This window comes from Hyaloscypha bicolor (assembly GCF_002865645.1).
Source record: "Hyaloscypha bicolor E unplaced genomic scaffold K444scaffold_87, whole genome shotgun sequence".
Taxonomy (NCBI): Eukaryota; Fungi; Ascomycota; class Leotiomycetes; order Helotiales; family Hyaloscyphaceae; genus Hyaloscypha; species Hyaloscypha bicolor.
Genome location: NW_020194589.1, coordinates 1,396,877 through 1,422,327, shown reverse-complemented (window position 1 = coordinate 1,422,327; position 25,451 = coordinate 1,396,877). Strand labels below are relative to the sequence as shown.

The window sequence follows — 25,451 nt, the reverse complement described above, 5'->3', positions numbered from 1 at the left end:
GTTGAAATTATTAGGTATATAAGGCCATCGTCTTGAGAAACTTGTGTTTGCTCAACCAGCTTAATCAACAACTCTTCGCAACCGCTACAACCCGTCTTTTCTCAAAGGTCTTCCAGGATTTCCTTTTTTGTTTTTTGCATTTTTTTGCCACACAGGCTCCTCTACCGAGCTGTTGTTCCGTTTGCTTGGTTCAACATGTTCGCCAGAACAGTACTGTCGCTACTGATGGGCGTCGCTATAGTGAAGACTGCAGCTGCATTTTCACCACAATTTAACACTCGTTCATCCAACTGTACCATTGTGGAGGTTCGTAAAGAGTGGCGAAACCTCACGAGTACTGAGCAAATTGCCTACCTGGATGCCGAGATCTGTCTCATGAACCTACCGGCTCAGACTGGGCTTGCAGCAGTAACAAGTCGGTATAGCGATTTGGAAGCCCTTCACCAAAACCTCACTACTATCATTCACGACGTCGGCCAGTTCCTTCCGTGGCACCGCTATTTCGTCCATGTCCACCACGAGATCCTCAAGACCCAGTGCAACTATGGTGGACCTGTTCCGTAAGATGTTATGCTGTCTCCAATGATATCTACGTGCTAATGACATGTATAGTTGGTGGGATGAGCGTATTGATTCCGGTGATTTTGAGAGCTCCACCATTTTCTCTCCTGATACCTTTGGTTCTCTTGGAGCATCATCTTGTGTAACCAGTGGCGTAAGATCCCCTTGAGCTCTATACGTTAGGACCATTATAACTAATACAAAATTAAAATTGTAGTACTTTGCAAATACTACGTTATATATTGGCCCCGGTACTCAAGAAACAGTCCACTGCTTATCACGCAATGTTAACGATAATGCGAGTGCCAAAACGAGTAGTACCTATATTGACAACTGCAACGCATATTCCAACTATACTTCTATGTGGGAATGTGTAGTTGCGGGGTAAGATTACTATCCCCAATGAAATGATCACAGAGACTAATACTTCTCTTAGTCCCCATGCTGGTGGCCATTTAGGAGTTGGTGGCGTTATGTCCAATATGGACAGCTCTGTTGGTGACCCAAGCTTTTTCCTCCACCACGGCTTCATTGATCGTAATTGGTGGACATGGCAAAACATTGATCCCACAAACAACTTGTACCAAATAAGTGGATACACAACACAAAAGCCGCTACCTTCAGGTGGATATGAAGAAGTCACATTAGACTACGTCATGTCGAGCTGGGGAGTCCTTCCTAACGTTACGATTTATGATGTCATGGATGCGGAAGGTGGATACTTATGCTATGAGTATGACTACTAATGCGTGTACCTCCGTTTAGTGAGGAGCGAGATCGTGGGACTCCTTCACATGTAATTACGTTAGTGGTTCAAAGCTTTAAAGTTCCGTCTAACTTTTATACTCTTGATTAATTGATTGATTAATTAATAGTTATTTACGTCCGGGCTATGATTGGCCACTAAACCTCCCGAAGGGTATGGGGACGTGCTAAGCTTATAGGATATTTATATACAGAGTCCTGCTCGCAAAAGAAGCCAAAAACCACAAGGGGTAAAAAGACGTCCCTTACGAGCAGCCCCGGGTCCCTAATCCCGCGGTATTTCAGTGCCCCAGTAGACCTTATAGAAAGCATTTCTAGTATGAGCGAACGTGCCAAAGGCTTGTAACTGTAAACCTCTTTCGCTGGTTGAGGTGGCCACCAGGTTAGATAGGCGCATCGACGATATACGAAGGCACAATACCAAGTTTCCTCTACTCCTCCCCCTCCCTCCCCCACCCCTTCTTACGGTCTCTCCCTCGTATCCGCCACGTTGCGTTATCGGGCCTGCCTTTGCAAGAGGATTCCTCCACCATATAGCCTTCTCAAGAGAGTAGACAAGTCGAGTAGGCCACGGTACTCACCCCAATTTCCCTCTACAATATATATAGAACGAGTCGTATTATCGCGAATTGAGGAGGACGTATTGTCGCGTGTTAAGGAGGAGGAGGGGTAGCTGTAGAGGATTATTAATAAGGGAAAGCCTCTTCGAGTGATGCTATGCGAGCGTTCGAAAGAAGTGACGCTTTCACAGTATATTAATAGTAATTGACTTAATCTTAGCCCTATAGCTTATCCTCAGAAAGCTATAGGTTTCCAGTCTATACCACGAGGAGGTATTGAGTCGTCGCAGACCAACTTTTATACTCTCGAATAACGAGCCACTTATAAATATCTTATTGCGTGTATGTTACCAGACGACGAGAGTGACTGTGCAACAAAAGTGGTTAGATAACAGGAACAGTTAGAAGAGAGGTGTGGCCAAACTATGCGTGTAACCAGACTATAGGTGTGGCCGGAGAGGATGAGCGGACGGCTAATGGAGCCCCGTTTTCGCACCGACTCACATAAGCTAGATACTGAATATTGTCAATATCAAACTCCAGCATTTAATGCTCGATTATTAAACGCTAGTATTAGTATAGTTTAAACTTGTTTCTCCAGATAAAAATACTTAATCATTATAATTATAGAGGGTTTAGCTTCATTTCCGCTAGCGTTTTTAGCTTTACTAATCTCTTACCTTTTCTTTTCTAATAATTAGTAATTACTTTTTATAATTATAATATCTTAATACCTGAATTTATTTTATTATTAAATAAAAAAGTAATTAATGAAATAATTGCGCCTTATCTTACTTGCTATTAAGAATATTAATATAATATATATTTTAGAGAATTGCAAAATATATAGCTTTAGAAAGAGTTTATATTCTAGAGAGGCTTATAAAGATAGCAAAAGTCAAGTATTCAACTCTTAATATTTTGAGGTTATTCTGAAAAAACTGAGATTAGTATAGGAGCAGATACTAGTATCTAAATATTAGTATTTAATGCTAGTTTTAAAAAAAAGCGAAATAATTTTTTTGTAATATCTAAATACTAGTATTATGATATGAGCAGTATTCAAATATTCAAGGGTTGCAAAATGGACCCTGAATAAAAGATATGCGAAACACTTATTTTTATAATAAACAAAAGCTAGTATTCGAATACTGAGAAATACCAGTATTCAAGGGTTGCGAAACGGGCCCTTGTACGAATGTCTATGGGATTATCTTTTTATTTGCTTATAAATGCTGTGTAACCATTCATCTAAGCCTCGGGTAATGAGACGCTTCTATAAAGCTCTCAACCTGAGCTTTGACCGCTATAATAGTTGGGGCTGGGGTAAGTGGGTTAGTTAGTAGCACAGGATGAGTCTCACTAGGGCGCCGGAGTGGGGCTATACGTTAGTGTCTTCCCTCTAATATAGGCGAGAATTGTCTTCCTTTAAAGGGAAATAGGTATTGCTATATCCGCCGCGAGTGGCTTCGAGATAAATTGGCTCTTGGTTATACATGTCTTTATATAAATTATTCTGTACCTTTATGCAATATCGAGCATTTTATAAAGATAAAATAAAGCGTTTTGGGTTGCAGTTCGTTTATTATTTCATTGGAGGGCAGCCCAGGAGAGATGAGTTATTTTAGGTAAGGGACTTTTAAGACATTGACTCAAGGCATGCAGATGCATGCCTCGCCGCAGGATATATGCCCACTATTTGACCACCTTAATAGAATACAAGGCCCAGACCATGCTTTAGCTATTCACATCGCGTATAGTTATGTTATTCGTGATTATGTTTCTAAAGAACGGGCGCTAGATTGAAATATAAAGTATCCTAGTTTCTTCCGCGAATCTGGCATTCCAGTCCGGCAATACAAGCTACAGATCCAAAGAACGAGAACGAGAATCTCTACTATTTCTACCCGCCAGGATGTATTTCCTCCATTTATTTATCCTGGTTGTGGGATTGGCATTATTAACGGATGCTGCCATCCTTGACGCTGGCATCTGCCTCTCTCTCACGGTATCCAACCTTGAACCGCCGTACCCACAGACCTACGTCTTTTCCTCGTAAATAAATTGTCCAGATGTTATTATAGTGCTTACATTTTCGATAGAGAAACATATGCCTTGGCCATGGAGATGCCTGCTACGAGTGATGTGGCATTGACAAAGACAGATTCGAACACCCTGACCTTCACATCTGTGTCACCACTTGCCTCTATCACGAATGAGGACGGCGCAACATCTTCCCTTATAGTACCGAAATCAAGTACAACCTATCAAGTCGCCAACACATATACTTCTGTACATGCAACAACGATATTGACTCAAACTACTATTCATTCATCTTCAAACGAAGAACAATCGGAGTCAGCTTCGAATATTGTACTCAGTTTAGCTGACCCAAACATTGCCTCGAGTTCAATCATCAAATCTAGTTCAACGATAGCATCACCTACTGGCCATACCCCTTTTGCTACGACAACGGATCAGCTCTCTACGCAGTTCCCGTCATCTATAACCCTTTCCCTCTCTTCTGAGCTGAAAACCGCCCCGCCATTTACAAGCCAGTTGATTTCTTCTACATTAGCAATATCTATTCAATCTTCTACAAAACCGGCAGCATTATCCTCAAGTTCCACCAGTTCTTCGAGTCCTGGCTCCAGTACAGTCTTATCAACTACAACTTTCTCATCTATAAGCGACTTACCTTCTACCTCTACCTCTGGTGCCAGCCCATCTTGTATACCACAGACAGACGCTTGCAACCCAGGTACCTCATTCAACTCGGGACAAGCCACGTATAATCAGATATACTACGGTTGCGGCTACACCGAAAGCTACAACAATCCCGGCAATGATTTCCTTGTACCCATTACCCAGCAGTTTCCCTCAACGCAAAATGCCTGCACGGCCTTGACAAATTGCATGCAATTCAGCTTCAATCAAGCATATTGGGCCATCGACCTCCACCTGGTACAGAATGTGGATACCACAACAGTCTGGGAATGCGTTGCCTTTTGGGATCCAGTTGGCAGCGGGAGTTATTTTACGGTTCAGAATTCGACTATCTTAGTTGGTTATGGGTATGATTTTGCAGGTGATTAAATCATAAAGATGATTCGTTACCTTTAGTTGCAGTTTTGTATGCGTAGTTGCATTCTTAGTAGCGCTTGAATAAGTAGAGGCTTTAGAGAAGGAGAGACGCACCTGATGCGTAATGAGGGATAAAGTAGCAGGCAAATATTAGGGGTTCTAAATATTAGAATAAGTATTTTAGAAATTACCCCAATAACCGTATAGATACAATTAGCTTAGGCCCTGTTTTGTATAAATACATGTCTTTTAATTACTAGCATTCGCTAATAATTAAATACTAGTATTTAATACTTAGTATTTAAAGCTAGTATTTATATGATTTAGAAGTATTTCGCAAAATGCAAATACTTAATAATTATTGCAATTATAGAAGTTTTAAAGTAATTTCTAGTAATCTTAAATCTCAAGGTTTACTTTTCTTTAGTAATTACTTCTTATAATTATAGGATATTATAGCCTAATAATTATTTCTCTTCTAAAGTAAAAGTAATTAATTAATTAATTACTTTATTATAGCTTTTCTATTAAAAAAGAATTCATAGTAAAAATTATATAAAAAGCGCGATATTTATATAATAATTAAAATATTATATCTTAAGAAGTATTATAAAGGTAATTAGAAAGGGCAAAAGCTAGTATTTAAATATTCAGTTTTTTTCAGAACTATATATTATGGGTAGTTCTGAAAAAACTGCGATTTGTTTGGGAGCAAATACTAGTAATTATATACTAGTATATAAAAAATGCAAAACACTTATTTTTGTAATAACTAAAAGCTAGTATTTAATTACTAACAAATGCTGGTATTTGAAGTTTACGAAACGGGACCTTATATAATACCCTTACGCTAATTCGTCTGATTCGGACAATTATATCCCAGAAGCTTATATACAATGTCCTTCTGCCAATGATTTGTCCTCTGAGGAGACGGAGAACAGATAAGACCCTGACGAATCCGGCTCTGCAAACGGTTTTATAGACGATTCTGCAGACGATTCTGGCTTCGCGAATAATTTGGATTCTGTAGACAGTTCTGCGGACGGTTTTTCGGATGATCTTGGTTCTGTGGACGGTTCTGTAGACGATTTGGGCTCTATCCGTTACGCTGCGGCCAGCCTTGGATTTCGCTTAAATTAAAGGAACATCAACAGTCCTACTTTTCCAACTCTTTCTAATCTCTAGAATATTAATAAAATTTAAGCAAAGCTTGCTCTATATATAGTTTTAAAAGGTTTCTAAATGTATATAAGAGCATTTATACCCGTTATTTGTTTGTGGAAAGGTATTTGAAGTTGAAGTTGAGAGAAAATTTGTAAGCAAAACCCAAGGCTGGCCGCAGCATAACGGATAGACGGTTCTGCGGACGATTCTGTAGCCAGTTTCGGTTCTGAAGGCTAGTTCTGAGGCCTCAGGCAAAGGTGGCTATTGGCCGGACAGTAATTATTAAAAAGCTGGCCATTTTTGGGAGGTTTTCGTCAAAACCCCTATTTTCCTTTATATATCTGAATAAGGGCATTCAGATTTGGTTTTCCGGGAGGGTAATATGACGGCGCTGGCTAGAGTCACGTGGGGTTAGCTATTACCTGACTGGTTTCACCGGTTAGGCTAGTATTTTAGTCGTTTTAGCTAGTACTTCTTCTCCTTTCTCCCCCCCCCCTCTCTCTTCTTCTCTTTAGTTTAGTCTTCTCAATATTGTTAAAAGGGCTGTTTTGCACGTGATGGCGCTAAGAGTAAAACTCTGATTTTTGGGCACTTGTAAACCTTAGCCTTTATATAAAATATATACTCTTTTACAGGACCCCAAAATTACCCTCTCAATAAATATATGGAAATCTCGGATCTTTGAGCCTTAATTATTGCCTTAATTCCGCTATAATAACTATAATAACTATAATAATAATAATAATAATAATAATAATAATAATAATAATAATAATAATAATAATAATAATAATAATAATAATAATAATAATAATAATAATAATAATAATAATAATAATAATAATAATAATAATAATAATAATAATAATAATAATAATAATAATAATAATAATAATAATAATAATAATAATAATAATAATAATAATAATAATAATAATAATAATAATAATAATAATAATAATAATAATAATAATAATAATAATAATAAAATAGCTCTCTAATTAAATTCGCCTTTCTTAATTCATTAGCTATTTCTGACTTAAGGACTTTCTCGTTTCTATAAGCTATAATATAGTTAATTTGGTAGTACCCAGTTTGAACTACTAGTAATATGGAATCAGTTGTGATTTCGGGAGAAATATTGAGATTCCGTATCCCAAAGCCGAGTAGAGGTTACAAGATGGCTGTCTGGTGGCCTGTAATCGGTTTCCGAGCTTTAAGGGACAAGATTTGAGGGATTAAATAACCGAAGTCCCGTACCAAAACACGTTCTATATTAAAACAAGTCTAATACTACAACCAAAATACGCAATAAATTTATTAAATCAAGTTATATTAACTAGGCAATAGCCATAATTCAAAGAGGAAAGTTTATTTATTATACTAATATAGCTAGAAAATTCAAATATAATTATAATACTATTTCTAGATAAATCTATAGTTTTATAAAATTAAAGAAAAAGCAATTTTATTTTAGTACTAATATTTAACTATTAAATAAGAGAAGTATTTAATTTATTTAATTAATTCTTTTAATAATCGAGAAATACTACTAATTAATTATATTATAAGAAATCTTATAAAAGAAATTAAAAGAAAGCTACTAGAAAAAAACTAGATTAGCTAATTTATAAAGTATTATTTTATTAGGCTAAAGAGCTTTTACTTATAAAATAATAATGATTTATTATTCTATTATATATATAATATTAAGTATTTACTAATATATATTTACTTTACTAGCTAATAATAATAATTAAGAAATATTAAATTATAGCCGAAAATATAAGTAATTTTTAAAAAGAATTATAATTAGAACTATTCTAGAATTAAATTAAAATCTTTTAATTAAAGCAAAATAAAAGTCGCAAATTTATTAGTATTTTAGCTTATATATTTATAATTAAAAAATAAAAATTACTACTTTTAATATATAACAGCAAACCGGGAAATCTTATAAATATATAAGTTAATAAAATTATAATTAATTTTATATAATAAATAATTTAATTATTTTGGCTTTAAAATATATAACTTATTAGCTTTAGTCTTTTATCATTAAGTTTTTCTAACTATTATTAATAATATATATTTAAGAACTTAATATAATAATAAAGAAATAAAATATATAAAAGCTTTTTTTAGTAAAAGTTTAAGAAATCTTTAAAAAAAAAAGCATTTATAAAAAAAAATTAATTAGTATTTTATAAATTAGAGACGTAATTAACTAATAATAATTTTATTATTAAAACTATTACTTATTTTATATTTATATTATTTAAAAATCCTAACTAAATTATATTCTTTAAAATTTATAATATTAATTAATTAATTTTATTTATTATATAATAAATAATTTGTAATTAATAAAATTAAGATAACTTTTTTTTAATTATATTTTGTTTTATTATATAAATCTTTATTTTAAAATATAAAATCGAGATTTATATAAAGTAATTAAGTTTTAAAAAAAGCAGAATTAATAAAGTATTTATTTAAATCTTGCTAATAAAGCAAATAGGAATTTAATTAATTATACTTTTCTAGAAAAATTATTAAGGCCAGAAAGTATTAAAGAAAGAAAGAATAGCTAATAATTATAAAGAAAGAAACTAAATTAGAAAAAAAGATTTAAAGAACTATAAATATTCTTAGAAATAAATTAAAAAAAGTAAAAAAAGTAATAAATAAGAAGGCTAAGGGTATTTAGAAATAATTAGTAAAGAATTTAAAGCTAGCTAATAAGCTTATTAAGAAAGTACTAAAGAAGTAGCTAGTTTCTATTATTTTTATAGTAAAAAAAAAGATATTTTAGTAATATTAACTAAGTAGAAAATATCTAGTAAGACTAGATATCTTATAAAAGTAATAATATAATAAGAAGTAATTATTTAAATTAGTAAAATAATTATATCAGAAATAATATAAGCAAAAATTATAATAGTACTAGCTAGGGGCCAAAGAAAAGCGGCTATTATATAACTGGTTTTACCTAGCTAGCTAGTATTTTAGTAATTTTAGCTAGTATTTCCCTCCTTTTATTTCCTTTCCTTCTCTCTTTCTTTCTTTTTCTTAGCTTAGTATTCTTAATATATAGGATTTTCCTGGATCTTTGAACCTTTATACTATTGCCTTAATCCTGCTATTATATAATACTAAGCTTACTTGACTTGGCCTATAGAGGCAATATAATACTACTAGTAAAGAACCCGTATTTATCTTTAGGGAGTAAGGACAGAATTCTGCTCCTAATATTTAATAGGTAATCTTCCCGAACTTAAAGAAGAAAGATACGTCCTTTAAGACCTAGTTAATCTCGGAGCCTGGCCCTTAACTAGAGCAGATAATATTTCTTATTCTCTATAACCTAGTTAATCTCGGAGTTTGGCCCTTAACTAGAGTAGATAATAACCTAATAGTCAGTTCTCTGCTAACTTAAAAGAAGAAAGACTCCTGCCCTTTATAACCTAGTTAACCTCGGAGTCTGGCCCTTAACTAGAGCAGACGGCATACCTTCCTCGATATTAACGAGAGTAAAAGAACCGGTACCCCCCTCCAAGAATTAGCAGTCTCCCGATTTAAAACAAGAGATACGATAGTCGGTTCCGGATCGCCGACTTAAAACGGAAGAGATATAATGGTCGGTTTCGGGTTACCGACTTAAAACGGAAGAAACCCGGTAATCGGTTCCAGTTCGCCGATTTAAAATAGAAGTAACTATCTCACGTTCGCCCCTTCCTCGTTCGCCCCTTCCTCGCTCGCCCCTTCCTCATTCGCCTCTCCCTCGTTCGCCTCTCGTACGGCCGCCCCTTATACGATACTACTCCTCCGATTCGGACGATTCGGACGATTCTGCCCCAAAGGCTTATATATAATATTCTCCTGCCAATAATTTATCGTCTGAGGAGACCGAGAGCCGACAAGATCCTGGCGAAGCTAGCTCTAGAGCCGAGTTTGAATCGGATACGGAGGCTAGTTCCGGTTCTGCAGACGATTTAGACGGTTCTGCGGATAGTTCTGGGGACGATTTGGACTCTGCAGATAATTCGGGCTCTACGGACGATTCTATAGATAGTTCCCTGGACGAGCTTGGTTCTTTGGACGGTTCTGTAAATAGTTTTGCGGACGATTCTGGGGATAATTTAGGTTCTATAGACGATTTTGGGTCTGAGGCTAGTTCTGGAGCCTCAGGTAAAGGTAGAGGTAGCTATTAGTCAGACAGTAACTATTAAAAGCTGGCCGTTTTGGGGATTTCGTCAAACCCTATTTCCTTTATATACCTGAATGAGGGCATTCAGATTTGGTTTCCGGGGGGGTAATGTAACGGCACTGGCTAGGGGCCAAAGGGGGGCGGCTATCACATGACTGGTTTCACCTAGCTAGCCGGCGTTTCAGTGGTTTTAGCTAGTATTTCCCTCCTTTTATCCCCTTTCCTTCTCTCTCTCCTTCTTCTCCTTAGCTTAGTATTCTCAATATATGGGATTTTCCTGGATCTTTGAGCCTTTGTATTATTGCCTCGATCCCGCCATCACAAAAATGAGTATATATCTAATTATATTATTATAATACTTTAGATAAAAAAACTAAATCACATAAGTTCAAGACCTTAATTGACTTTACCCTGTAATTTTATGTTATTTTGTTTGAATAAGTGATTATAAAGTAATTAATTATGAAAGCTCCGGGCAAAATGCAAATTCGCGTGTTTTTGATGCGGGACGTGTTTTGGTGCGGGGTATTAGTTATGTCAGGGTAACGGACCCGAGTTGTGTAATTGCTCACTGTTTCAACGCAATTTTGAATTAAATATAGTAGAAATTTGATGCCTCGGACTTTCGCAAGTGAGAAGATTCGTGACGGTATGGGCATTGCAGTTCAACCACGATCTACAGTGTCCACACTATGGAGATCGTTGTCGCGTGCCTTGCAACACTAACTTCATTGAATTTCTTTTGCATAATGACAATCACAATAAAATTCCTTCCGCTATCCTGTGCCTGGCAGAAAGGCAGATGCTATGCTGACTTGTGCGGTTTCCAAGACCAGATACTTTGGCTTGCCAGCCCTTTTCCTCTTCTTTATCGCTGCATCATCATCGAGAGCAGGCCATCGTGCTTCGTATCTCAGATTTCGGCCCTCGACAATAACCACAAGGTCGTATACAACTCTGTAGTGAGGTTTCGTGTGTACTACCCCATCACGACCGGCTTTGGGATAGATGATTTCGAGGTGACCTTTGTCGCGGAGGACTGTGACATCTGTAACGATTCTACCGGCACCTTGAGCATCTGCGAAACTTGTTAGATTAGGGACTGCAAAGTAAAATATAATATTACCTTTGTTCTTGCGATTTGTCAATGTGTAATGAGACTCTGTGGCTGTATCTGACACGTAGAGCAATTCTTCGCACTTCATTTCTAGAAGGGGCCCATTTTCATCGACTTCGAATGTATGGATCGCGCTAATAGGTGGGAATTCATGTACTGAAGATATCAAAGTGCTCTAAATCAAGTTAGTTATATTCCTGAGAGAGCTTTTGAGGAAGAACTAGCCTTTCTCATAAAATAATTAATAACGTCCACGTAACGCTCGCCGTCGACTTTGTCGATCTTGGGTGTTGTTTGCGAATGTGCTTTGAAAAGAAAAGGCTGGAAAGGCTCTCGGCGCAGAAAACCATAACTTGATTGTGCGAACCGCCGAGGTCCATTCTTCTTGTTCAATGCCCGAAGTACTGCTCCGGACGAGACTGCTGCATTCCTTTCTGATATTAGACAAGATCGGTTTCATAAGATGCTATGAACTTACTTTTTATTCGTGTCTTCAATGAGTCTGATTTGAGTAATATTTTCTTTCGCAGCATATTCTTTGAGAGCCATACGGAGAGCCGTGATCAGAGACGGTGAGCCAGCAAATCCGCCTAAGAGAAAGACGTTCTGTTTCTCTGTTAGTTGAATGGAGCTTCTGGTTGCGCATAAGACGAGGTGGGGAGATTCACGTTGATCGTTCTCCCTTTGCTCCTTGCGGTGTCGAGCTGGTTTTCCAAAACTTCCCACTGGAGCACAAAACACACAGAAGTTAGCAGCTATTTAGTCAGGGAAGATTCTGTGGTTGTTAGGTCAGGGTGATTTATTACAGACCCAAATGAGATCCACACAAAAGAAGGTGGACTTATTTTGGGGTAGAAGAGAAGATGTTAGATTACTTACGACACGCTGCAAGATAGGAGAAAATATGTCATCAAAGTCATCCCTGTGGTGTTAGCTTAGCATTTTCAACTGCTCTTCCATTGATCTTTTTCTCCGGCAAAGTCACTTACTGGTCTAATAACACAGTATTCATCCCGAAACGCTTTTCTGATTCTCCTGCCAAGCGCCTGCTCCTGTCACTTTTCAAGCCGATTATGCAGAAGCAACCATCGGGTTGGTCATAGATGTTGATTCTTTTCTTCCGAGGTTCGAAATCTAACGCGGCAAGCTTGTCGACAATGGCTTCCCGTGTTAGACCGTTGTCTTCGAGGTATGTCTCATCTCGCAACCGCACAAGTAAATGCTCCTTGAGCCTCTCGTTTAAGTAGCTACTCCCACAATTATCTCCTGAATGATGTCAAACACGATTCTCAATATTCCATGATGAAATATACCTCCTGGGTTTACCACCTCGCGACCAAGTTTCAGCGGCCAGCAAGTGTCGATCTCATACGTAACACAATCTACTGTTCCGCCACCCGCATCTAGATTAATAATCGTTTCGCCGGCCTGCAAATAATTAGACCGAAAATGAATGTATGCCATGAATCCGAAACTGGAACTTACCACCATTGCCTTAGTAATTTGCAGCAACCAGGTTAGTCCGGCTTCCGGTTCGGGAATTAGAAACAAGTTATCGACGCTTCCATTTTTCAAACACCCAAGTTCTGTTTCTTTAATGGCAGCTTCCACGCAGAATTGAAGTATTCTGGATGCCTCCTGAGTCCATATAGTAGGGACAGTGACCACAAACTCGACAGGACAACCTTTGATATACCCATCTTTTCTCGCCAGGTAGTTTTTGGTATGTTCAAATACTTTGATCAAGAAGTCGGTAATGACATCCCGGACATCTCGAACGTCGGGGTCTGCTCGTTTTCCGTACTTACGAATGATCCCTTGATTGATCAAGCGGGTGATCTGCCTGCGGAGGGTTTTCCGATCACCCTCAGTATAAGTTGTGCCGAGGAGCATTAATTTCGGTCGCTGAACGAGGAGATTCGAGTCGCGGGTAATCCACTCCTGGTATCGCTTCAATTGGACTGAGTAGCCCCAGAAAAAGTCTGCTGACTGACGCTCGGCAAAATTCAATTGATTTCTTCCTTGTTCTTCAACGGCAGGAGTTGAAAGGCCCTTTCCTGTATATCTATTTTCGGCCTCATTCTCATTGCCATCCTCATACTCTTCTTCCACAATTTGTGTACTGCTCGGCTTCGATTTTGGGGCATCGAATTGTTCGTTTTCATTGAGCGGAGCTCTTTTCATGGGAATTGGCGAGTACCAAGTTTGGGTGGGTACCTGTTCATCTGCTTCATATGGCGCATCAGGCCAATCTTTGACGGTCTTGATGTCTGCAGCCCTCGCCGATTTTTCACTTCCCTCGGTTTCAATGGCGTAATAAGATATAGATGTGAAAGTCGTTCCATAATCGATGCCAACGACGAACTTCTTCCTCGGATCGAGTTGTGCATCGACTTGGTGTGCATCATTGTAGTCAACACTTGCAAAATCAGAGGTGACCCTCGAATGCTGATGTCCAGGCGGTGCTGGTCTAAGGAAAGAAGAAGAATTTCTCTGTTGGAGGCCTGACCTTGTCCTTTGTGCGAGGGTTGTGCGTCGTTCTGCCATGGTAGTCATGGACGGCCGTTCCATGGAAAGTTGGCGAGACGCCATCTTCTAGAGTTGAATTGCCGTCGATGAAATTGAAATAGTTGCGATTGATGAGCCGTTGCAGACGAGACGTTTGTGTTAGAAAATCTGCAAAGCTGGGACGAGATGTAAATTTACAGAGCCTCAAACTGAACAAGAACCCGACATGCTTCAAACAACGCACGAGAGGCGTCCGTACTCTCCTTATCGGGCCAAAATGAGCACGTTCCCCTTTGTGAGGAATTTTTGGAAGGAGCTGCTGGGATAATTTGAAGAGCTTCACCAACCAAATTGTGCACACAAACGGAGCAAAAACTGGTCGGTAAACGCCCTGTGAGCATTACAAGGGTTTGAGCATGGACAAAGCTGCACCACTCATTTCGGAATCCTGGTGAGACTTTCTGACAGAAGCCTCCGTGATCAAGGACGTCTTCCTGTGGTGCCACAGTTGTACCACCAACTTGCCGCGTGGAGGCATAATCGGCACACGCCATTTCTTTCACACGCCCGCCATGGCTGAATCATGCGGGGCCAATGCAGCCACCGCTACTTGGGTGCTCGTCTGTGTTTGAGAATAGCGAGACAACGAGCTGCTGAAAGGACGAGGAATCGTTGAGCGGGTTTCTAATTGTAGCACCAACCACTGGGAGGATTATGAGAAACCCGAACGTAAGAGACGAACCGCATCTCAACTCAGAGAGCTGGGGCGAGAGTTAATTGGTTCGTGGAAGGCACCTTTTTTCTCACTTTGGTCAGGCAGCTGACAGTTTGGTGTCGTACAAAAAGTCAAGCTGACAAGGATCCTAATTTCGTGACTGGCCAGGACCGCTCGTTGTAGCACACAACCTGGAATACCGGCCCAGCCGCTCCTTTAATTGCACTGTTTCTGCTTTGATGATCGGCACAGCCACCGACGCAGAGCATTTTCTGGAAAGCAAAGCCGGCGGCAAACTCCACGGAGTCGCTTGAGCCGCAAGATTTCCCTTCCACCAGCTCCATCTCGCAAAATTTCAAACAACAATCTCAGGATCGATCATTTCACTTTCTTGTGACTCTCCCAAGACCGCGATCGGCCCCAATCATGGCTGCCAACATCTGGATAACTTCTGATTTAGTATTATTGATTGCATGGTTAGAATTTTGTCGCCAGAACGGGATCGATTTCGAAACCACTATCATCAAATTGCTTAGGGAATCAAGGAAACGGCAAACTGGCCGAGGGTATCCCTTCACCTGGAAACAGGTCAAAGATAAATTAATTGACCTGGCTCGAAAAGATAAAGACCCAAAAAGGTCCGTAAAGGACTACGCTCGTCTCGACGAAATACTTCTCAAGGGTTCAGCTTGCTTTCCACATCTTGCAAGAGAACTTCAACCACAAATCGATGTGGCTGTTGAGCGATTCCACGAGTCACATGCTCACTCAGAGCCACAGAAAACCAGTAGAACCAATCAAGAACCAAGCGAACGGAATGAAAGAGAAGCACTGGAAACGCCAAAGCTGTTTCCAAATCTGGTGAGCATTTCACACGGTGAATATCCCTGAACCGGAAGAGATACTAAGCTGTTGTCAAGATATCTTCGAATCGCGGTCTAAATTCCACAAATGGAAGAAGTCTCCGCCTCCACACTGTGGTTTCGAACGGACCTCTTTGTTCGGAAGCTTCCATAAACATGAACGCAACAACTCCATCGAAGTCTCAACCGCGGATCGACATTCGCAGAAGGTGCTCGCCACGAGGTGGTGGTTGGCAGCGGTCTCAATCTATCGACATTCACCATGACGCTGTTCGAAGGGTAGAAAGATTGTGGGAGGAAGACACCGTGTCTTTGCATGGACAAATCGCAATTCTCGAGAAAGAAAAACGGAAGCTCTTGGCCATGCTTCAAAACTCAGACAACGCACGGCAGCACCGCGAGTCTTTTGGTCAAGACCCGAAAGAATCACAATTTCGCCTTTACCACCACACGATTTGGGAATTGCAGCAACTTAACATGGACTTGGAAAGTGCAGCTAACTTTTTCGACCTGGATGCATCTGAAAGCCGGTCTTTGCAAGTCGAGGTTATTGACGAAAGCATGGACCAGATCCAATCGGAGCTCGAATCAATACTAGGCAACTGTGACACCACAAACTTACAACTCAGTACCGCTATTGATCACGGCTCTGACCTTGAGGCGCTGTTATTGTCATGTTTGAATCTGCCCAACACCCCAGAGCATCTAGAACTACGATTGAAAGAGTGCATATCACACTTCGAAGCTCCAATACTTATGAGAGCTTTGGTCCTGGCTGCATTGAACGACTGGGTATTCAACACCCCTTTCCCTCCATTCATGGAGGAGGGCGGCGCCTCTTTATTTCTGAGATCAATTGAGGAGATAGCATTGGAACATCGTGAGTGTCATCTATGTCCTGCAGAGATCACTACCGAGCCCAAACTAACGAATACAGGCGACTGGGCGTGGCTCCGCAATCTGCAGACGGCTGCATACTCTCGGTTTCTCGCAAGCAGCGAGTTCAAAGAAGGACTGCTCCCAATAAGATCAAGGTTGCTTGCCGATCGCTTGAGCAATGCTGCTGCCTTCCTGATTATTCCAGTCTCGTCTGAAAGTGGCCATGCCGGCGGTCCTAAAGTGGTCGACCCAATCCTCGAAACTCTCCATTCTCGATTCAACTCCTTGTTTTTCGCGGGTCTCAGGTTTAAGGCAACTACCGCAGCCACAGACAATAGGTATGAGTTCGCGCTCGAACCCCTCGGCACCATGACTCTCGAGATGACTCAAGGGCCGGCACCAATGAGGACGTTTACGACGCACGACAGAGGTCTAAGAGGAGACACCAGCAGGTCGTGGTTCCACGCATCGTTGAGAGTTTACGATGCAGGACCCGCAAATTGGCTCAATCCCCGATCCAATGCCATTATCCAGACCGACAACTTTGTCCCTGGACTGTCGAAAACGAACTGCAATTGCATCTACAAGAAGGACATAACGGTCAAAATATCAGATATCAGACATGGCGGTTCAGAGATGCAGAATATTGGCGCGAGTAGGAATTTGAAGAGGTCACGGCGAGAGAGTTTGGAATCGCCTTCAACACTCCGGCCTGACACCGCTGGTCTTGGACCAAGTTCGTGCGGTAGAACAGATTATGCACAAGACCAAAGAGTGTGCAAATCAGCTGGATATATATTTTCTAGATCGATAGATGATCGACTAGAGCAGAATACGACTGACTTCTTGTCAGCCAAACGAATCTCTGTGTCTGAGTACCGGCGCGACGAGGATAACGACAGCGGCAGCGTTTCTGATTTGACATCAATTGGAGATCCGTACGAACCGAATCCAGACATGACGAGGGCAGAAGTAGAGGCCATGAGATCAGAGAGAACAGTGCCCGCTCAACGCGCACCGGGTACTCGGACGGCCGGGGACGGTTATGTATGTCCTGCGTGTGGCACCTCCCTATCCAACTTGGATAGTTTGCGGAGGCATCAAAGAAACGGTACTATATTCCATGTTCAAATTAGTTGTTACGTCCTGACCCGGATTACAGGATCATGCCGCCGATGCAAAATTTGTGCGCGGAAGTTTCCAAGCAATGAAGTTCTTCGAAAGCACCAGAAATCTGACCACCCCACGGGAGCCACGATTCAAAAGCGTCAACGGCTAGGCCAAGATGTTTCTTTCCGCAATATAGAAAATGCTGAACCGGACAACAGATACGTGTGCGAGAACTGCAATGAGGAGTTCAACCAGATTTCAAATCTTCAAAGACATCTGAGGAATAGTAAGTTGATCACAGGAACACCTCTTGAATTGATAAATTTCTAAACCCCAGTAGAATCTTGTTCGAAATGTTTTAGGTGTGGCAAAGAGTTCGCCACTGCGGACGAGTTTCACAGCCACATGAGGATCAGCCATAGTCTACAGTTCATCGAAAGCCGTTGGAGGCGCCTGGATCTCGGAGAACGAGTGAGAGAGCCACTTGAGCCGCCTAAAATTCCGAATTCAACCACATCCGAAGACAAAGGCAACGTGGTCACTCACAATGAAAGCATTCACGTTGTGGATTCCAACAGGCAATCTTCTCCACCATCCTTGGGAGACAATAAGCATCATTGCTCAACCTGTGACGGCACATTCAGTTCACAATACGCCCTCGATAGGCACAAGGGGCGCCAACGACGTAAGTTCTTTCTCTGGAGAGCTTCAATTTGCAAATGAATAACTCCGGATAGACCGTTTGCGTGTGCGCGAACTTGAAAAAGCATCGGCCATTCAGCAACAAGGAACTTTGTCTAACCATCCCAAGTCTCATCCTGCAAAAGGGCTGCTGCAAGATAGAACTTTCAAGGGCAGGGTTGAAAAGCAGAGGCACCCAAGAGCATCGACTGAGATGCGCAGAGAGCCCACTCCAGAGTCACGACATATCAACAGGATCATGGCCACCTTGGCCAAAGTCAACGAGCTCGAGAACAGTCCTACGACGAGGTCGACGGAATCCGATCAGCAACAGACGGAGACTACTGCTTCCACTTTCCAACACACAGAAGCTACACACGCGGTATCCGAGACCGCAGGAATTGACGGCGGGGCAAGGATTGGGGAATCGGCCCAGGCCCCGAAAGTCCCTGCCAACTTTGGAGGACAGTTCTCTGCGCCGCCAAGAACATTTGAGAACGTCGCTGCAGCGCCTTCTTCGTGTACGAAGAGTGTAATGTGATTCAGAAGAGGCGAGGGGGAGAGGTTGGAATTGTTGAAAGAAGTTAGCTAGAAGTCGAAAGTCTTTTCATTGAAAGCTTGGCCTCGGCTGATTACCCCACCATGACACGTGACTTCCCCATTGACAAAAGGCGAGCTGTAAGAAATAAGAGCAGAGATTCTCTAGCTTCATAGCTTCCGTGGTGTGCGAAAAAAAAAAAAAAAAAAAAAAAGCTATTTCTTTATATTCCAAGATTACACTATCTAGGATGCTCAAGATTTTCGATTTGAACTAGTGGCGACAAGCATTTCAGCAAACCTGTAAATATTCACGTGACTCGCTTCGAAAAGGGGCTCGCTTGAATTATGAATGCAAAACACTTTGTACGACAGGGTAATCTTCCGCCCACCCCAGAAGTTGAAATTCATTAGGTCCTTTACCCGTTCATACCTTCCACAAGTTACTACTAGTTGTTCGTGAAAGCCATCTGGCCATACTAGTGACTTGGCCACCACCAAATTGATGTTCCTCGCCAAACTTCATGCACGGACCAGCCAGCCAGAAGTATCTCCCATACGAATTTACTATGTAAAATACTTGGCCAAGTCCCTAGTATGGCCGGATCGCTTTCATGAGCCACCAGTGATAACTAGTGGAAGGCACGAACGGGTATACAGAGCATCTGGCTTTGTAAGCTTCTCGTAGTAATTGGAGAGGGGTTACCCCGCATCCGCGTTTTACCCCAAAAGTTGGGGAAATTCGGTAAGTGATAATCCAGAATCTCAACTTCAATCAACGAGTATCACTTCAACCGAGCCGTTTGATCTTTGATCACTCAGCAGAACCTCTACTGCTATTAGCCATGGCATCTTACCTTCCAGCCACCATGCAGGCTCAAGTCCTCACCTCCTTCAATGCGCCCTACGAGCTCACCATCCTCCCGATCCCCACTCCAACAGACCATGACCTCCTCATCAAGGTCGGCGCAGCTTCATACTGACATACGGATCTGGTCTATGCATCTGGTGATATGGGCGATACGCTCCCTATAATACCATGTCATGAGTTTGCCGGCACAATCGTCTCTGCCGGTCCACTTGCGTTCTCTGCAATGCCATCCCTGAGAGTAGGGACCCGCGTTGGTGTCCCAGGCCGAAGCTACCGCCCCTGTACCAAATGCTGGGAGTGTACAAACAACGATGACGATCCTAAGGGATATTCAGTTGCCTGTCCGAAAGGAGAAAATCTGGGTATCACGAGGGATGGGGGATTTCAACAATATGCGCTTGTCGACGTGAGGCAGGTTGCCAAGATTCCTGACGAGTTGACGGATGTCGAAGCTGCGCCATTAATGTGTGCTGGTCTGACGATATTTTCGGCATTGTTGAAATGCGGGTTGAAGGAGGGTGGGAAAGTGGGAATCATTGGTTGTGGTGGGGGCTTGGGACATTTGGGACTGCAGTTTGGTGTTCGGATGGGATTCGAGGTTATTGGAGTCGATGCAAGCGACAATGCCTTGAAGCTTGCCAGGAATTTAGAGACGAAAGCAAAGATCTTTGACGCAAGGCTGACGAAAACAGAGGCTTTGTTGGAAGAGATTGGAGAAGGAGCTGATGAAAAGGCCAAGGGAGAGTCTGGACTTGACTGAGAGCCAACAGGGCTTTGATTATGGCATGAATTTGCTGAGAAACCACGGCAAGTGTGTGGTACTATCTTTCCCTGCGTCTGGGTTTCAAGTGTCTGCAACGGATCTGGTTTTCAGAGATGTCCAGGTTCTAGGAAGTTTAGTGGGGAAAAACAGAGTGCTAAAGCAAATGTTGGCGTTCGCGGCAGAGAAGAATGTGAGAGCAGTAACGAGGACTTATCCATTGCGAGAGCTCAACGAGTTAGTTGAGGTGTATAAAGAAGGGAAGGGAGGAAAGTTAGTGATAGACATGACACTGTAGGCTACTGCATGCAATTTCGTGCTTAGCCACTCAACTTGCGTACAGCTTCTAAATAGACTCCCACGTTCAACCACCTCATGTGCCCCCTATATCTTCCTATCCAATCCCTCCATCTTGCAACTTCTTCTCTCGCCCTCATACTTTCTGTTCACGACTATCTTCCACGCGCGCTGGTGGGGTGTCCTCCCCGAGATCTGCGGATTTGATATCGAAATTTTCAATCCTCCTATCAATCTCCTCCGTCTCTTGTTTATCGGCATGCGTGATATGAACTGCCACGGGGTCACCAAACAGCTCGTTGATTTCCTCCAGTGATAGTCCTTTCATCTGTTTCTTGTTAGTCCCGTTCCCTTGAGATTTAGAATGGGATATCCTACTTCGGGAATGAACTTCCAGACGAGGAAGAAGGTGCACACATCTAAGCACACAAACACTACGTAGAATAGGTACCCAATGTTGGCAAAACCTACCAATTTTGTCAGCTTCCCCTGATTTTAGGTGACTTAGAATGCGTACTTATCGGTGCAACTCCAACGAACAACGCAGCCGCACAGTACTGAGCCGCCAAACTGATCGCCACCCCAATACTTCTAAATTCCATGGGGAACGTTTCGGAGACAATGACATATTGCTGAGCATCCATGCAGCTTGCAAAGAAAACGACATATAAAAAGATGAAGAAAACACCAAAGCCTAGACCAACACGATTGGTAGAGCCGGTTTGAACGAAGTACTTAGTCAGAGCCGCTTCCGCTGCGAGACATGCGGCGGTAGAAGCGATGCCAAGCATAAAGACATTTTTCCGGCCGAATCTATCCATGAGGAGGATTGCACCGTTCATGTTACCTAGCATCCCAAAAACGTTCCAAATTGCCAGTAAGAGGATTGGGATGCCACCGTGTAGGCCAAGCTGATTGTAGATATGGACTTGGTAATCTGATTCCCGAATCAGCAATGATCTTCACGACCTAGAGAAGAAGAATATGTGAAAGTGTACATACTATTCATAACCAGGTTCATTGAACAGGCTACAGTCAACGTCGCTCCAACGCCAACCACCAATCTCTTCCTGTAATTGGGTTGCTGGAAGAAATGCCACCATTTGGTGATCCCGAGGGTTTGCATTCTACCATGGTCCAAAGTAAATTGTTCCGTCATCTGGTACATTTCTGATTTGGCGAATGTGTCATTGGCATCGTTCGGGTCGGAATGCAGCCTTTGGATTACTTTCCATGCTTCTTCTTTGCGATCGTTGCTCAAAACTTAATGAATGCATTGGTCAGATCTTGGAGTAAGTGAGAAGCAGTGAGAACTTACGCCATCGAGGACTTTCTGGGAGGAAAAGAGATCCGCAAAGGAGAATTAACATCGGTACGAGCTGAAGCGCGAATGGAAAACGCCATTGAAATGATGATTTAGCTGCGTAAAAACAGCCGAATCCAGTGAAGCCCGAAAGGGAGTATCCGCAGCCTAGTCCTGAGCCGTGAAGGCCGACATGGAATCCACGGCTTTGTGGAGGCGAGAGTTCTGCTTGGTAGAGAGGAATCCCGCAAACAAGCATACCAACTCCCCATCCCATGATGAAGCGAGAAGCGAGATACATTGGGATGTTGACTGAGCCGGCCATCAACGCTGCTCCGAATATGCAGACGCATGATGCTATCTGGATAGTGCGAAGTCGACCAAATGCAGTTGCTGTCCAGGCAATGAACAGACAGCCGAGAGTTGTACCAGCGAAGAATATCCCGTTCATAGCACCTGATTATGTTTGAGCGCAGTTCTTGGAAGCAACGAACAAAGTTTGCGGCTTACCTATGATGGCATTTGTGTAACCAAGCCCTGGCCCCTCTTGGGCGAGATTGAAACTCTCAAAGAACTGGGGCTGTCCCAAGACTTGTCCGATAATACTTGCAGCATATCCTAGAATTTCAAAGTAAGCTTCGAGCCCTCCCTCCTTTCGAGAGGAGGACCAAAACCTACCATATCCAATTGAGCCAATCGCAACGAAAAGCGTAACCCAAGTGGTCTGCCTATTCTTCTTTGGTGGCATCGAGAGGCTTTTCCTTTACCTACGAAGGGGAAAGTTGAAAACAACTATGTGGGTAATCGAATTGAGTTCGTATCGTGTATCGATTGGTAAAGGTTGACCAACAAAAATTCAGTTTTGAACCGGTGCATAAACTTGCGTCTATAAACTACCGGCGACCTCCTAATGCTCCCCAGATTCTGGCAGTAAAATAACTCCAACTTTGGAGATGTTGGAGATACAGGCTAAGGGGTTTAATTCATGGAATGGAATGAGGGGAAATTGCGGGGTGCATGCTGGGATCATGTTGATGGAAAAGGCGGAGATGCAGAAGGCCCCACTTTTTGTAAGATTTTACCTCCGCAGGAAACAGACTTCCGTCACTTGGCAATGACGCCAAGGTCGATTGACTAAGACGTTGTTTGTTGCCACCAATTTGGATCATTTTTATGAAAGCAAGAGCATGCACAATTGTTATTTGTAATGGAGTGTTGGGGATATAGATGTTAAATAGGATATGTCTTAGATCTTGCCAAGCCATTCCTCAAACTCGTTTCTAGTCCTGATTAAACACAGCCTTAACCCCGTCCATCCCCTACGGTAATGGGATTTTGTGAAGGCAGTTTTGAAGAAGAGAACGAGTGCGGGGAAATAGTGGGGCTTGAAAAAGTAGGCCTCTTCCCTGACTTTGGGAAACTCACGGAAACCAACCAAAATGCCATGATAGATAATCCCCGCTTTTAATGCTGGTGCTTGAAGATATTAGATCTCAAGAAGAGGGTTTCTGTAGATGGAGACAAGATAATTGACAGTCTAATCACTATAGTACTTAGAAAACTTCTTTATTCTTTGATCCTTATACTTAATGGGTTGGTTAGGAAGGCAGGGTTCTGGGAGTTTCGAATTCATTTGGAATTGCAATTTGTATCAAGACTGGATTGACAAGGATCTCCTTGCGAAAAGTAACTGCAGTCTTTGAGCGGCAGAAATCGATTCATCAGAAGTGTATTGATGAAACAACTACACCACCAAGTTGCGGCCACTGGCCGGGAAGACAAAAGCAGGTAATGTTGAGAAGGTGAATTCAAGGCCATTATAGAACTACAATGAAAATAAAACAAAGCAAGCTGCATGCGTGGGGCCAGGGCTGCATTTGCCAAAAACTCTCAAAACGGCCTCTCGAACTATGGTTGGCATACCTCTAACACGAGTCGTAATACTTTGATCAGACTAGCATACGACAATATCACCGGCTCAAACATCACTAATCCGTATAGATACGATGCGGATTGTGTATTTGTTAGTATAAGCTCCCCGAATGCCAGTTACTAGCTGGTGTTGCCGAATTTGGTCGTGAATGTTACGCCGACAAGGACGACGGCAAGCCCTTCTCCTAGCCAAACGGGGACGGGGATAGCGACTGGGAATGGCGCTTCGGGGATGACGAGTAAAAAAAGCGTGGGAAGGAGAATTGAGATGGAATCCGGCGGGTGGGTCGCGTGGGGGGCTTTGCTTTTGGCCGGCTTGCTTTGACGATGTGGTGAGGGGGTGCAATTAAAGAAAAATACCACATGTGATGCATGTATTGGCATTTAAGATAATGTAATGTAATGAAACTACAAATTTCTCCACTCTGTTGAGAAATTCAAGATACTTAGAGAGCAAGAAGGAAAAGGCTGAACTGAAGGAACAAGGCAGCCAGCTTGCAAATCAACGCTTTTGATAAATCTAGAGATCTGAAGCCGGAAGGAATCTTCGCTAAGACCCTCGATATATCTCCTGGAGTTTTGGAAAGCCTCTTGCTGCCGCGTCAAATCCTCTCCCTCAGCAAAAACATCTCGAGCAGGAGTAGCTCCTTCTTAGTTCAGCCGTATTTCTTCAAAAAAAAAAAAAACATTCAATCTCATCGACCTCCTTTCGTTTCCTTTTCAACCCCTGTTGGATTTCATCACACGCTTGACGCTTCCTCCTCAATGTTCGTTCAATCCAGTGTGTCAAAAAATAATTAAGGTAATTAATTATATTTAATTAAATTAATTTTCTAATTAATTATAATTTTGATTATCGACTTCCAAAAAATATATATATATATTTAATTATTTCTAATTATTACACGAAAGTCACATAAAAGTCATATAAATAATAAGTTCTCTTCTTTTTCTTTAAATAATATATAATTAAAGTATAAAGAAAGTAAAGGTGAGTTAATTTTCTAAGGAGAGAGAAGGAGAGCAAGGTAATATATATATGCGAACTATTTGCTCCGGATATTATATAACTTTACTATATAGCTAGAGAAGGCAAAGCCCTTATTCTAGTACTTATTTACAAAGATAAGTAAAGTAAGTAAAGGCGGTATACTAGCTATTAATTCTATTATATTAAGGCAATATCTAAGTTAGGCTAGAATAAACTTTATTTTTGCGCCATAATACTTGTACTGTTTTTATAGTTATATGTAATATTATATAACTAAATAATTAATTATAATTTGATTATTATAATTATGACTTAATTCGATTTGATTACCAGCCAATAATTATAATTAATTAAATTATCTGACACACTAGTTCAATCTCATTACACTCTTCCCTTTTCTGATTCTTTGAAAAGCTTTCTTGCTTTCTCAACCTTTTTAAAGGTGCTCAACTAATCCAGGGACTCTTAAGTTCCGATTGCTCTCTCATATAAGGATAGGAAAAAATAGTGGTGCAGTCGCAAAAGCCGTCTGCTCAAGTTTAA

General features: G+C 41.4%; 8 protein-coding genes across 8 annotated transcripts; 6 read left to right on the top strand and 2 right to left on the bottom strand.

Moving 5' to 3' along the window:
* Positions 1–225: 225 nt before the first annotated feature.
* K444DRAFT_531683 (Di-copper centre-containing protein) lies at positions 226–1,307 on the top strand (the record flags this gene model as incomplete). The annotated part of the gene is made up of 4 exons (XM_024875014.1): positions 226–560; positions 613–715; positions 779–945; positions 998–1,307. 4 exons carry the CDS (start codon positions 226–228, stop codon positions 1,305–1,307), a joined length of 915 nt encoding a protein of 304 aa, XP_024735684.1.
* Positions 1,308–3,801: 2,494 nt separating this feature from the next.
* K444DRAFT_630461 (uncharacterized protein) lies at positions 3,802–4,982 on the top strand (the record flags this gene model as incomplete). Its single annotated transcript, XM_024883215.1, has 2 exons — positions 3,802–3,941; positions 3,989–4,982. The coding sequence occupies 2 exons, from the start codon at positions 3,802–3,804 to the stop codon at positions 4,980–4,982; spliced, it is 1,134 nt and encodes a 377-aa protein (XP_024735683.1).
* Positions 4,983–9,894: 4,912 nt separating this feature from the next.
* K444DRAFT_613606 (uncharacterized protein) lies at positions 9,895–10,609 on the top strand (the record flags this gene model as incomplete). The annotated part of the gene is given in 4 exon segments (XM_024880384.1): positions 9,895–10,003; positions 10,106–10,136; positions 10,176–10,469; positions 10,481–10,609. Coding segments are annotated over 2 exon segments (204 nt in total), but the record flags the coding sequence as incomplete, so codon positions are not given.
* A 351-nt stretch (positions 10,610–10,960) lies between these two features.
* K444DRAFT_590667 (uncharacterized protein) lies at positions 10,961–14,220 on the bottom strand. The gene is made up of 9 exons (XM_024878155.1): positions 12,947–14,220; positions 12,775–12,889; positions 12,451–12,727; positions 12,341–12,383; positions 12,130–12,186; positions 11,940–12,067; positions 11,687–11,891; positions 11,471–11,636; positions 10,961–11,422 (listed from the first exon to the last, which is right to left on the bottom strand). The coding sequence occupies exons 1-9, from the start codon at positions 14,051–14,053 to the stop codon at positions 11,121–11,123; spliced, it is 2,400 nt and encodes a 799-aa protein (XP_024735681.1). The 5' UTR covers positions 14,054–14,220; the 3' UTR covers positions 10,961–11,120.
* Positions 14,221–15,047: 827 nt separating this feature from the next.
* K444DRAFT_415969 (uncharacterized protein) lies at positions 15,048–17,977 on the top strand. Its single transcript, XM_024872663.1, has 5 exons — positions 15,048–15,545; positions 15,605–16,427; positions 16,485–17,537; positions 17,755–17,822; positions 17,877–17,977. Exons 1-4 carry the CDS (start codon positions 15,111–15,113, stop codon positions 17,814–17,816), a joined length of 2,373 nt encoding a protein of 790 aa, XP_024735680.1. The 5' UTR covers positions 15,048–15,110; the 3' UTR covers positions 17,817–17,822; positions 17,877–17,977.
* On the top strand, positions 17,588–18,938 carry K444DRAFT_415982 (uncharacterized protein). Its single transcript, XM_024872664.1, has 2 exons — positions 17,588–18,221; positions 18,274–18,938. Exons 1-2 carry the CDS (start codon positions 17,942–17,944, stop codon positions 18,756–18,758), a joined length of 765 nt encoding a protein of 254 aa, XP_024735679.1. The 5' UTR covers positions 17,588–17,941; the 3' UTR covers positions 18,759–18,938.
* A 661-nt stretch (positions 18,939–19,599) lies between these two features.
* K444DRAFT_643605 (NAD(P)-binding protein) lies at positions 19,600–20,683 on the top strand (the record flags this gene model as incomplete). Its single annotated transcript, XM_024884874.1, has 3 exons — positions 19,600–19,716; positions 19,804–20,324; positions 20,389–20,683. The coding sequence occupies 3 exons, from the start codon at positions 19,600–19,602 to the stop codon at positions 20,681–20,683; spliced, it is 933 nt and encodes a 310-aa protein (XP_024735678.1).
* A 135-nt stretch (positions 20,684–20,818) lies between these two features.
* K444DRAFT_530922 (general substrate transporter) lies at positions 20,819–22,748 on the bottom strand (the record flags this gene model as incomplete). The annotated part of the gene is made up of 7 exons (XM_024874932.1): positions 20,819–21,010; positions 21,061–21,149; positions 21,200–21,619; positions 21,685–21,945; positions 22,001–22,441; positions 22,496–22,603; positions 22,664–22,748. Coding segments are annotated over 7 exons (1,596 nt in total), but the record flags the coding sequence as incomplete, so codon positions are not given.
* Positions 22,749–25,451: the final 2,703 nt, after the last annotated feature.

Bases quoted from the DNA above. Each gene is read 5' to 3' on its own strand.
- K444DRAFT_590667 (XM_024878155.1), bottom strand. From the start codon at position 14,053: ATGGCGTCTCGCCAACTTTCCATGGAACGGCCGTCCATGACTACCATG. The intron at 12,384-12,450 runs GTAAGTGACTTT...CTAACACCACAG, and splicing joins AATACTGTGTTATTAGACCA to GGATGACTTTGATGACATAT. The intron at 12,068-12,129 runs GTGAATCTCCCC...ACAGAGAAACAG, and splicing joins GCAAAGGGAGAACGATCAAC to AACGTCTTTCTCTTAGGCGG.
- K444DRAFT_415982 (XM_024872664.1), top strand. From the start codon at position 17,942: ATGAGGATCAGCCATAGTCTACAGTTCATCGAAAGCCGTTGGAGGCGC. The intron at 18,222-18,273 runs GTAAGTTCTTTC...AACTCCGGATAG, and splicing joins GCACAAGGGGCGCCAACGAC to ACCGTTTGCGTGTGCGCGAA.
- K444DRAFT_415969 (XM_024872663.1), top strand. From the start codon at position 15,111: ATGGCTGCCAACATCTGGATAACTTCTGATTTAGTATTATTGATTGCA. The intron at 15,546-15,604 runs GTGAGCATTTCA...GCTGTTGTCAAG, and splicing joins CAAAGCTGTTTCCAAATCTG to ATATCTTCGAATCGCGGTCT. The intron at 16,428-16,484 runs GTGAGTGTCATC...TAACGAATACAG, and splicing joins GGAGATAGCATTGGAACATC to GCGACTGGGCGTGGCTCCGC.